We start from the raw sequence: 13,158 nt of genomic DNA, 5'->3' as shown, positions 1-13,158 counted from the left end.
AGAGAACTCCTCGACGGTTCACAGTAGCTACCTTGTGTTTGGACTTGATACATTTGTATTGATGAGAACTTTCCACCTAGATGGGTTGTGACTGTATTAGGGGTCTGGTGAAGAAAACGAAGGATAGTTAAGGGAACTCCTCGACGGTTCACAGTAGCTACCTTGTGTTTTGACTTGATAATATTGTATTGATGAGAACTTTCCACCTGGATAGGTTATGACCGTATTAGAGGTCTGGTGATGAAGATGAAGGAGAGTTAAGGGAACTCCTCGACGGTTCACAGTAGCTACCTTGTGTTTGGACTTGATAAATTTTATATTGATGAGAACTTTCCACCCATATGGATTGTGACTGCATAGGGGGTCTGGTGATGAAGATGGAGGTCAGTCAGTGCACACTCAGTAGGTGTGCTAACACTAAAAATTAAAAAATAAAAATTTTAATAAAAAAAATTCAACCGACTTCCAACTCAAAAATTAACCTAAACTAAAAAGCAAAAAATAACATCTTACCTATGTGCTACCTTCTGATCAGTTTGAAGGCGGTGCCAATCCAGTGTCATGTTTTAATTAAAGCTGTTTCTGAAAGAACCACAGAAATTGTGTAATTTAAACGGCTTGAATTAAAACATCACTGGCTTGGCACCGCCTTCAAACTGATCAGAAGGTAGCACATAGGTAAGATGTTATTTTTTGCTTTTTAGTTTAGGTTAATTTTTGAGTTGGAAGTCGGTTGAATTTTTTTTATTAAAATTTTTATGACATAAGTGCACTTATTCTCTATCCTTACTCTACCCTTCTATACCTCTACCAATTCATTTTTATATATATAGATTAGCCTCTTGTGGGCATGAAAATAATTTAAAGTGCGTATATCGAACCCATGATCTCTCGCTATTAAGTCTTCTTCTTTGTGAATGAGTTACACAGGAAAATGTATGACGTAAGCTTAGGGATCCATTACACATGCTAATAAGTAGCAACTGCTCAATAGTAGCATGCATTCGTGCTTGAAATGAGCATGTGTAACAGTAGTTTTAAGAAACCAGTTCTATGACTGGCAATAAACTAGTAATTGCCCAGTGGCATGCGCTTTATAGATGCAAAAATGCACTGCCTACCCTGAAGACTCTTAACGCACTCCTATTGAAGATATAATTTTTTATTTTGTACAATTTGTACGTCGTACGTTGCCTACCCACATTAAAAACTTATGCACGCCACTGTAACTGACCACTACATTTATAGTTATGTATGAAGGCCTGGTCTTTCGAAGGAACCTCTTTGCATCGAGCTTTTCTAAACTATCGCTTCGAAGGGTTTGTATTTATTGTACGAGTAGTCTTACACTACTCTGGAACAAAACTATAGGAACATCGATACTTATGAGAGGATTCGGAGCTTTTACCCACCAAAATAAATTTAAAATTGAGTAAAAAAGTAGTTAAAGCGGTAAGCGTTTAAACGCGAAATTTATTTTTAAACACTTTCATATTTTGTTTGTACTCGTTTGTGCGTCTGTGGTATTTTGAATTTAGGCGTAATTTTTTCCATCGCCCTCATGGACATCGGGAACAAAAGAGGGCACGAGTATGGGAGGGAAGGTGTAGACAGGCTTTGAAGCTTTGTGATTGCACTTCGCGCCATCGCATGTGCGCCGTGCGTATTATTAAACTACCTTCCGTTTGTTACTAATACCGCTATGTAGTTGCGAGTACATTCGGCGGCAGACTTTTTGAAGCGAAGTGTCCGCGTTTAGGATGAGGACCTAACACGTAACAAGTGAAACGACACAAATAGTGCAACAGAAACGGAAGTTGCTTAAATAAGCAACTTCCGTTCAATGCTTAAACTTTTTCTAGTTCAATCATTTGATTGAACTAGAAAAAGTTTAAGCATTAAAAGTGAAAAAGCAGAAAAAGCAGAAAAAGTGTTGGAAAAACGGTTTTTCTTGTATGCTTTCTGTTATTAAATAATAGAGACGCCCGCGACTTCGTCCGCGTTTTCAGTTTTTCGCAAATCCCGCGGGAACCTTGAGGTGACATGATGATAAGCATATGTGTTAAACCAGACTATAATCTATCTCTACTTTATATTTCAGGTGATTCGGTTCAGTAGCCGAGGCGTGAAAGAGTAACAAACTTTCGTACTATCAGAATCATTAGGTTTTCGCAAATCTCTGGAATTCATGGATTGTTTCAGGATAAAAAGTTGCCTATGTATTAATCTATACTAATATTATAAAGCGGAAGAGTTTGTTTGTTTGTTTGTTTGTTTGTTTGTTTGTTTGTTTGTTTGTTTGTTTGTTTGTTTGATTGAACGCGCTAATCTCAGGAACTACTGGTCCGATTTGAAAAATACTTTTAGTGATAGATAGCCCATTTATCGAGGAAGGCTATAGGCTATATTTTATTTAAAAAAAAATTAGGCATCCTTCCTGAAACTCCAATAATGTAACCCAAGATGTACATGGCGTGTGTTCGCGCCTTCCCAAAAGTCTGCTAATTCCCTCAAGCATTGTCATTGCTATTCAAAAGGCCAAGGGGTTGCAAATACAGCAGCGTCATTCACTCGACCGTGAAATGACCTCACTCTCAACCAACACGCGCACGAGACGGTTGTAGCTTGCCAATTTGTCATCGGACCTAACCTTACTTACAATAAACCTTTTCAACCTTCTCCAAGTTTTTCTTTACCAGCATGCGCTGCAAAAACTATTGATGTTAGAATAAAATAATGTATGACAACTTTGTAGAACACATCATTTTCTACAAAAAATGTCGCGACAGCATATATCTATCTATCTATCTATACTATAGTAAAAGAGTAGAAATCGAGTGTCTGTACTTTGACCAAATTTAACTAAAATCAAGTTAGGGCGATTAGAAATGAGCAATAGAATACAAAAATATTTTTTTTTATTTTCTTGCCTGTCTGTCTGTCTGTCTGTCTGTCTATCTGTCCGTCTGTCTGTCTGTCTGTCTGTCCTTCTGTCTGTATGTTCGCGCTATTCTCTGGTTCTGTTGACGCGGATTTAGCTTAATCTATTTTATCACAATAGACTATAGATTAAGCAAAGTTCAGGACAACATATAGGCTTTGTTTCATTAAAATTGGACAGATAGAAAAAAAGTTATCTTGAAAAAACCGGATTGCTCAAATTGATTCGCAGGCGTTATTTGGAGAAACGAGTTTTCAACTAAAACTGTGTAATATCGATATTGAGGCACATATTCTATACTTAACTGACCAATTTGTTTATTTGGTTGAACGCGCGAAACTAATCTCAGGAACTACTTAAAAGTTCAGGTTCAAACTGAATAATCCTTTTTGTGTTTAAATAGTCACATTGTCTACTTTTTTATCGTATAACGATAAGCAAGATTTATTACTATAAAAAGAGCACGAATAGCTATTAAATACTTATCTATACTCTATACTTATAATAAAACTGTAACAGGTCAAATTACAGAACTTTTTGATTAATTTAAAAAAAATATATATCATAGGGCATTATACAATCGATACTGAATTCAAAAACCATTTTTTTTATTATTTATCTGTCTATCTGTCCCTATTTTTTGTTGACCAGGCATCACACTGAAACTACTGAATGAATTCAAATGAAACTTAGCACGGTTTGAGAACATAACACGGAGCAGGTTATAGAATACTTTTTATAGCGAAAATAAAATCAGAAGGGAGTGAAATAGGGGTTGAAAGTTTGTACGAAAAGTCTTCCTTTTTCCTGGTCAATTTACGCAAGCACAAAAAACGCGCTTTAAACTTTATTATAGACCGGCATTCGGCCGGGAATTTGTGATAGGGCCTTTGACCGTGACTACGGCAGGGCATTTTACCAAAGCACAACAATCGGAACGCGCGGCCTTCGGCCGGGATTTATGATACAGCCTTCGATCGTGACTACGGCTGGGTATTTTACCCAAGCAAAAAAAAGCGCGGCCTTCGGCCGGGGGTTTGTAATATGGCCTCTGATCGTGGCTACGGCTGGGCATTTTACCGATGCACAAAAAACAGAACGTGCGGCCTTCGGCCGCGCACTTTATTGGAGCCCGGCCTTCAGCCGGGAGCTTATGATAGAGCCTGCGACCGTGACTACGGCCGGGCATTTTACCCAAGCACAAAAAATGGAACGCGCGGCCTACGGCCGCGCACTGTATTTAAGCCCGGCCTTCGGCCGGGAGTTTATGATACAGCCTTTGACCGTGACTACGGCTGGGTATTTTACCCAAACAAAAAAAAGCGCGGCCTTCGGCCGGGGGTTTGTAATATGGCCTCTGATCGAGGCTACGGCTGGGCATTTTACCGATGCACAAAAAACAGAACGCGCGGCCTTCGGCCGCGCACTTTATTGGAGCACGGCCTCCGGCCGGGAGTTTGTGATACAACCTTTGACCGTAACTACGGCTGGGCATTTTACCCAAGCACAAAAAACGGATCGCGCGGCCTTCGGCCGGGAGTTTATGATACAGCCTTCGACCATGACTACGGCTGGGTATTTTACCCAAGCAAAAAAAAAGCGCGGCCTTCGGCCGGGGGTTTGTAATATGGCCTCTGATCGTGGCTACGGCTGGGCATTTTACCGATGCACAAAAAACAGAACGCGCGGCCTTCAGCCGCGCACTTTATTGGAGCCCGGCCTTCGGCCGGGAGTTTGTGATACAGCCTTCGACCGTGACTACAGCTGGGCGTTTTACCCAAGCACAAAAAACGGAACGCGCGGCTGAATCCGGGGGTTTGTGACAGGGTCTTCGACCGTGGCAACGGCTGGGCATTTTACGCAGACACAATTAATTGCACGCCGGCCGTCGGCCGGGGGTTGGATAGGGCCTCCTACGATGGCTACGACTGGGCATTTTACCCAAGCACAAAAAACGCGCACTTTATTGCACACCGGCCTTCGGCCGGGGGTTGTGGTTTTGTAATTTTTATATATAAAACATACGAAAATATAAATAGAAGGGGCGACAGGGTCGAAAATGTATGTAATGTATCGATTTTCACGCGGACGAAGTCGCGGGCGTCTGCTAGTTCTGAATAAAATTACAAATTTCAGCAAAATTGCTGCAATATTAGCGGCGTTAAAGAGTAACAAACATCCGAACAAACTTATGTACATACAAACTTTCGCGTTTATAATATTAGTAGGATAAAATTACTCTGAGCCTTCTTACATCAATAGTTTACTACACTGGTGTAAAAAGGCTCAGAGTCACTGTGGTGGATTTTGGAAGGTCCAAACCACAGGGAGTACGTAGAAATAAAACACGTTATTCTTGAATAGTAGAGTTGCGTTCGCTTGTCGCTTCGAGAGAGAAATGCGTGCAAATGCTACTACTATCTCCTCTCACGCACCCGTCGGGGTGTGGGGTTAACGGTTTCGAGTTAAACTCCCTGCCGTGGTATCTGCCGCCAGCCGTTAAAACAGCGATGGGTCGTTGGGTTGGCTTTTAGCCGAAGAGTGTGGGCCTATAGGCTTGTAGGCCGGGAAAAGGTTGCTAGTTGCCACCGCCAGGTTGAACCCGCTTGTGGGAGGCCCGGCGGTGACAGAAGTGGCACTATGTCACTGGGTGGGAGGCGGAGCGGGTCGTTGCCCGGGCTGCGTGCGTAGAGCGGGAGTCTATTGGGCGCTGGAGCGCGGCGATCCGGGCGATGCCCTGTACGATGTCCGCGGTAGGGTCGCGGCCTTCCCGGACGGCATTGAGGATCAGTTGCAGCACTTCGAGTGCTGCGACTATCGCGTCGTCGGCGGCTGTCGTTGGCCGCTGGGCTATCTTGGCGCTGGTTCTGGTGGCGGCGCTGCTGGCCGCGACGTAGTCCGTCGTCGGCGCTGCACTTGCCGCCTCAGGCTCAGGCGTAGGCTGCTTCTTCTTCCTCCTTGGCTTCTTTTTCTTTTTAGAAGCATCGGGGCCTCCGGGCGCGACCCGCGGTTTGGGGTCGTTCGCTGGAGTCCTGATTGTGGCGCTGGTTTCCTGTGGCGCTGTTGCTCGACGCTTCACCGTGGCCGCCACCGTGCCCGCCTGCCCGCCGTCACGGGGAATGAATTTAATTCCAGCGCCGAACGGACGGGCGTTGGGATTTGCATTCAAGAGTCTCTTGATCTCCTTGAAATGCCGAGCCCAATTGGGGAATTTCTCCACAATTAATGGCAGGTAACGGCGCGGAGTTTTACCTGGCGGCTTCGGTGGCGCCTGGCTAGCGCTCGATGGGCCGGCCGGAGGCGTGGATATCCGGGGCGGTGGCGTGGCGCGCGTTCGGTCCGCGTACGACGGCGCGTGCGGCGGTGCGTCGCTCGTTGCGGAGGGCGGGCGGCTGGGCTACGCGCTGCCTTGCTGAGGCGGCGCCGGCGTCGGAGAGTCGCTCATCGCTGAGGGCGGGCGGCTATATGTCTCACTAGCCGGGTAAGATAGCGCGGGCAGCTGGTACTCACTCGTGGCGGATGCCATAGATGAGGTACGGGAGCGCGGCGGTATCGCTGGCGGGTACAGGCTGTAGCAGGGCGGGAGGACGAGATGTGGGCCAGGGGTAACCCTGAACCGCTTCGTCTCGTAGTCCTCGTCGTCCTCCTCGGAGTCCTCCGTTCTAGGCCTCCTAGCATGGGGCCTGGCATCTGGTTCCCCGATCCTTTGATCGGCGAGGCGGTTTACAACCGCGATGGCGTGCAGCTCTTCATAGGTTAGCTCGGCTGGCGGGATCATCACGGCATCTTTTTGTGCCTCTAACGGAAGCATAAGGTTGCGGCCTCTCTCTTTTTCGTACTGCGGAATGGTTTGTTCCGCTAGCAGTCCCGCGTTATAGAGGCGTTCCGAGATTATAGTCTGGGCCTCTATAATTATGGGCGACTTCTTCTTGGTTTCAGGCCGGCTCGAAGTGGGCGGCGTCGTCTCTGAACCGGGGTCGCAGTCCAGGCTTGGCATGGACGGGCCGGCGGACGAACACAAACTCACTCCGGTGGGATTCGCACTACGCTCGATGGCGTCGCGGGCGACCGGCGCCACATTACCGCAATGTGGGGCGGCGCGATTGCGAAAGCCACTGTCCGAGGCGGCGGCGGGCTCTGCGTAGTAAAATCCGCTAGTAATAGCTAGATTGACGTCACGGGCGTGCGCGGACAGTCGGGCGGCCCGGCGCGATCCGGCGCGGCGTGGGCCGCGGGCAGCGCTCGGGCGCTCGGCGGTCGGTCGAACGGCGGCGGCGGTGCGGACGCGAACTGAGGCGCGGCGGGCGCGAACTGCGACGCGGCGGGCACTAATTGTGGCGCGGCGGGCACGAACTGCGGCGCGGCGGTGTACGCGGGCACTCTGGCGGGCGGCGCGGCGCGCACGGAGCGACCGGTGGCCGAATTCGAGGTGGCGACGCTCGGCGCCAAGCTGTGCACACGCTGCGACGAGCTGGCACTATGTAGTGCCGCGCGGGGCGCGTGTTGCGACGAGCTGGCTGACGGCGCGGGGCGCGTGGCGGCGGCAACGGCGTGCGCGAGCGCTCGGCCGGACGGCGCGGTTGTAGCGGCTGGTGTGTACGTAGCCTTATTACCACGCACACGCCGACTAGGCAATTATTACTCGACGAGCACCGCAGCGCTCCCACGAGGCAGTCTCTCGTGGTAACCCAACATAGACGGTCGGTTCTAAATCTCATTTCCGCTTAGCTCATAATTGTATTCTTACTTCCTTTTATTAACAATCAATAAACGTATTCAAGTTCTCGATTCGTTTCACTTAACTCCTTGACGGAAGACACGCACAGCAAGTCTTCAACAATCACACAACCAACTAAATAAATCATCTATAAATTCATCATCTATAAATTGGTGACCCCGTTCCGTCAGAGAGTTATTTTTCGCGTTATATTAAGTCGACGAACTCGCGTATCTAGAACAGCGGCGGACTCAGCAAATTACATGTGTTGGGCAATCACGGAAGACTCGCGGACTTAATTAAGTTATTATTATTTTTTTTCATATTGTATAACGTTTAAAGACTCTAAGTGATAAAATAGTGTTGTGCCGTATCGCCCAAATTAGAGACTGTAAGTAACAACTTGATTAATCTTCGTGATCCACACGTATCCACACACAACTAAAGCAAAATGACAACGCAACCGTCCACTGTAATCAAAATGGAAGATGCCGGTCTCGCATCAATTTCATTAAGTTCACGTGTTCCCGAATTCTGGACAGACCAACCAAGGGTCTGGTTCATACAGCTAGAGGCAATACTCGCTCCGCAGAAATTAGGAGATGCAGCCAAATACAACTTAGTCGTCGCGAAATAAGGCAAAGACGTAATACAACAAGTCACCGATATCCTTATCGCACCGCCGGAAGAACAACGTTACGACAAACTCAAAGAAAAACTGCTGGCAATTTACGAGGAGTCGGAAAACCGACAAATACAAAAACTAATGGGAGAAATGGAACTAGGTGACCAACGGCCGAGCCACCTACTGAGAAAAATGCAAGACCTGGCAAGAAATAAAATCAACGACGAAACACTTAGCGTACTGTGGCAGAACCTCCTCCCCGTAGCTGTAAGGGGCGTACTCGCTGCAACGGATACAAATGATTTGGCGAGATTAGCGAAAATAGCAGACAAAGTCATGGAGAACATGCGACCACAACCGCTCGCTGAAATAGCAACAAAATCAACCAACTCCGACAATACAGCAATATTGGCTGAAATAGCCAAGCTGACCGACAGGGTCGAACAACTCAGCAGACACAGAGCCGAGTCACGTGACAGAGGTTTTCATGGAGAATTTCGCGGCGGATTTCGCGGCGGATTTCGCGGCGGGTTTCGCGGAAGATACCGCAGACGCTCACATTCACGCAGACGAGACAGTACAACTTCGGATCCGGACAACCCCAGCCAGTTATGTTGGTATCACGAACAGTTCAAGAGCAGAGCCAACAAATGTAGCCAACCTTGCAATTGGAAAAAACCGTCGGAAAACTAACTCAGCCGCAGGATATACAGGTGGGTACTTGCAGCCATGGCGGAAACCACCGATTATGTGTAACTGACAAAATTAACGGCATACGTTACTTAGTAGACAGTGGCGCAAACATCTCCGTTCTACCAAAAACATTAAACTCTTTACGTAAGTGCGCGGTGAACAATAAATACAAATTATATGCAGCTAACGGCAGCGAAATTCAAACTTACGGTACAAAAACTTTAGAATTAAATTTGAACCTCCGTCGCGCTTACAAATGGACTTTTTTTATTTTTTATTTATTTATTTATACTTTATTGCACAAAATAAAACAAAAACAATAACAAAGGAAAACATAGAAAACAAGTATGTGCAAAGGCGGTCTTATTGCTTATAGCAATATCTACCAGACAACCTTTGGATAAAGGAATTAATGTAATTAAATGCGGGATAGTGCAACAAAAAAAATATATATATAATAATTAAAATAGTATATTTATATATAATACATGTATAAATATAAAATATACATAATATATAATAAAATAAATAAATAAATATATAATAAAATAAATATATAAATATACCTGAGTAATAATTATAAAGAAACTACGAATTACAACTATACAGGTAATATTTGAATAAACGACTTTTAAAAGTTCCCAGTGTCTTTGAATTACGTATTTCATAAGGAAGACCATTCCAGAGAGTAATTGATGTACGTGTAAATGACTTATTATAGAACTTAGTGTGGCTAGGAGGAACATGCAACCGACTGTTTGTACAAGCTCTCAAATTTTGGCGCTCAGTATTTGAGCCATGAAAAGAAAATTTCTGTTTTAAATAAGAAGGAGTGCAAGGATGATAAAGGATGGAGTATAAAAGAGACAGAATATGCAGTTTACGACGTTGTCTGATAGGAAGCCATTTCAGACGAGCACGATATTCAGATATGTGATCAAACTTGCGTAAACAGAAGATGAATCTAATACACATATTCTGAAGACGCTCAAGTTTGTTGAGCTGTTCTTCAGACAAGTCAGGATAGGAAGAGTCGGCATAGTCTAAGAGTGGAAGAATAAGAGAATGCGCTAAGGAAATTTTTGTTTTAATAGGAAGAAAATTCTTCCAACGTCTAAGGCATCCGATAGTGGCAAAAATTTTTCGGCTCACCTCAGCAATTTGTGGGCGCCAGGATAATGTATTGTCAATTAATAATCCTAAGTTTTTCACAGTCGGGCTAATGCTGACAACTGCATCGCCAAGTAGAATGGGAGGTAAACTAATCGACGCAATCTTTTCAAGTTGTTTGGAACCACCCAGTATGGCAACCTGGGACTTTTTTGGATTAACACTTAGACCGTAGGATGCACTCCAAGTATTAATTTTACTCAGATCACTATTTAGATTTTCAATAGCAGTACATATATCATAAGACGGGGCAGCAGTGTACACTTGAAGGTCGTCAGCATAAAGATGATAGGAAGAGGAAAGAAATTGAGTAATAGTGTTAATGTAAATAGCGAAAAGAAGAGGTGATAAGACGCCACCCTGTGGTACACCTGCCGTGAGTGGGCTGTACGTTGAGAATGAGCTATCAGTTTTAATACATTGCTGGCGACCGCGCAAGTAACTGTTAAACCAAGAGACAGCGCTGCTAGAAATGTTAATTGACTTCAGTATGCCTAAAAGAATATCAAAATCAACAGTGTTGAACGCATTACTAAAGTCAAGTAACGCCACAACGCTGAGTAGTTGGTTGTCCATATTGTGTCTGATGTCGTCACAAACCTTCACAAGAGCAGTGACGGTACTATGTCCGGGTTGAAAACCTGATTGGTATGGGCTTAAGATGTGAAATTCAGAAAGGAAATGTTGAAGTTGCTGATGGACAATACGTTCAAGAACCTTAGAGAGGAACGGAAGAATTGAGATAGGCCGAAAATGAGAAAAAGAAGTAGGATTTTTTATTTTGGGTATAGGAATTACAAAAGCATTTTTCCATGCACAAGGAAACACACTAGAAATAAGTGAATAATTAAAAATATGACAAAGAACGTGTGTGATATTATCAAGTAAAAGAAGTAACATTTTTCGATTAATGCCATCATAACCAGCTCCACCTGATCGAACCGCCATAATATGTTTTTTAGTTTCTTCATTAGAAATAGGAGTAAAGTGAAAAAAAGGATAGTTAGGAGGTCGCAAAGAATCCAGGTGGTTTAAAGTATTTTGCTTAAGGGCGCTGTCTATTGGTGAAACATATGCAAAATGTTTATTAAGTTTCTCAATGTCAACGTTAGTAAAAGAATCCAAGCGCTGCCGGCCGATACCGAGTGATCCAAGAAATCGCCAAGTTTTAGACATGTCACTGTTTTCAACTGATGCGTGAATATATTTTCGCTGGGCGTCTCTGCAAGCCATGTTACAACGATTACGAAACACCTTGTATTTAAATAGATTTGCATCCGTTGGTTTTATTTTATATTTAAACTTCGCAGCATTTCGCTTCGCCATAAGAACCTTAATATTATCTGTCAACCAAGGCGCTGGTAAGTGCTTAATTTTGATGGGACGTAGAGGGGCTTTTGTAGTAGCCGACGTCAATCAACCTATTTTAGGTGCTGATTTCTTAAGTAAATATAATTTGTTAGTAGATTTAAGAGGCAAACGGCTTATCGACCAAAATACAGGTCTATTCGTTGTCCCTAAACTAGTTAAGTCCGAACACACATCAGTTTTTACCATTGCTGAATCTCACCCTGCTTATCGTTGTAGCGGCTGGTGTGTACGCAGCCTTATTACGACGTACACGCCGACGAGGCAATTATTACTCGACGTGCACCGCAACGCTCCCACGAGGCAGTCTCTCGTGGTAACCCAACATAGACGGTCGGTTCTAAATCTCATTTCCGCTTAGCTCATAATTGTATTCTTATTTCCTTTTATTAACAATCAATAAACGTATTCAAGTTCTCGATTCGTTTCACTTAACTCCTTGACGGAAGACACGCACAGCAAGTCTTCAACAATCATCTATAAACATCATTACCTATAAATTGGTGACCCCGTTCCGTCAGAGAGTTATTTTTCGCGTTATATTAAGTCGACGAACTCGCGTATCTAGAACAGCGGCGGACTCAGCAAATTACACGTGTTGGGCAATCACGGAAGACTCGCGGACTTAATTAAGTTATTATTATTTTTTTTCATATTGTATAACGGTTAAAGACTCTAAGTGATAAAATAGTGTTGTGCCGTATCGCCCAAATTAGAGACTGTAATTAACAACTTGATTAATCTTCGTGATCCACACGTATCCACACACAACTAAAGCAAAATGACAACGCAACCGTCCACTGTAACGACGAAACACTTAGCGTACTGTGGCAGAACCTCCTCCCCGTAGCTGTAAGGGGCGTACTCGCTGCAACGGATACAAATGATTTGGCGAGATTAGCGAAAAAAGCAGACAAAGTCATGGAGAACATGCGACCACAACCGCTCGCTGAAATAGCAACAAAATCAACCAACTCCGACAATACAGCAATATTGGCTGAAATAGCCAAGCTAAACGACAGGGTCGAACAACTCAGCAGACACAGAGCCGAGTCACGTGACAGAGGTTTTCATGGAGGATTTCATGGCGGATTTCGCGGCGGATTTCGCGGCGGACCTCGCGGCGGGTTTCGCGGAAGATACCGCGGACGCTCACATTCACGCAGACGAGACAGTACAACTTCGGATCCGGACAACCCCAGCCAGTTATGTTGGTATCACGAACAGTTCAAGAGCAGAGCCAACAAATGTAGCCAACCTTGCAATTGGAAAAAAACCGTCGGAAAACTAACTCAGCCGCAGGATATACAGGTGGGTACTTGCAGCCATGGCGGAAACCACCGATTATGTGTAACTGACAAAATTAACGGCATACGTTACTTAGTAGACAGTGGCGCAAACATCTCCGTTCTACCAAAAACATTAAACTCTTTACGTAAGTGCGCGGTGAACAATAAATACAAATTATATGCAGCTAACGGCAGCGAAATTCAAACTTACGGTACAAAAACTTTAGAATTAAATTTGAACCTCCGTCGCGCTTACAAATGGACTTTTGTAGTAGCCGACGTCAATCAACCTATTTTAGGTGCTGATTTCTTAAGTAAATATAATTTGTTAGTAGATTTAAGAGGCAAACGGCTT

The 13,158-nt window shown here is 44.5% G+C and overlaps 1 protein-coding gene across 1 annotated transcript; it reads left to right on the top strand.

Annotated features, from left to right (window-relative positions):
• The first annotated feature begins 8,433 nt into the window (after positions 1-8,433).
• Positions 8,434-8,976, top strand: LOC128199819 (uncharacterized). Its single transcript, XM_052890991.1, has one exon. It carries the CDS (start codon positions 8,434-8,436, stop codon positions 8,974-8,976), a length of 543 nt encoding a protein of 180 aa, XP_052746951.1.
• The last annotated feature ends 4,182 nt before the right edge of the window (positions 8,977-13,158 follow it).

Source organism: Bicyclus anynana, unplaced genomic scaffold (assembly GCF_947172395.1).
Source record: "Bicyclus anynana unplaced genomic scaffold, ilBicAnyn1.1 scaffold_42, whole genome shotgun sequence".
Lineage (NCBI taxonomy): Eukaryota > Metazoa > Arthropoda > Insecta > Lepidoptera > Nymphalidae > Bicyclus > Bicyclus anynana.
The sequence above is the reverse complement of the archived record's forward strand: the minus strand, read 5'-3'. Positions and strand labels throughout refer to the sequence as shown.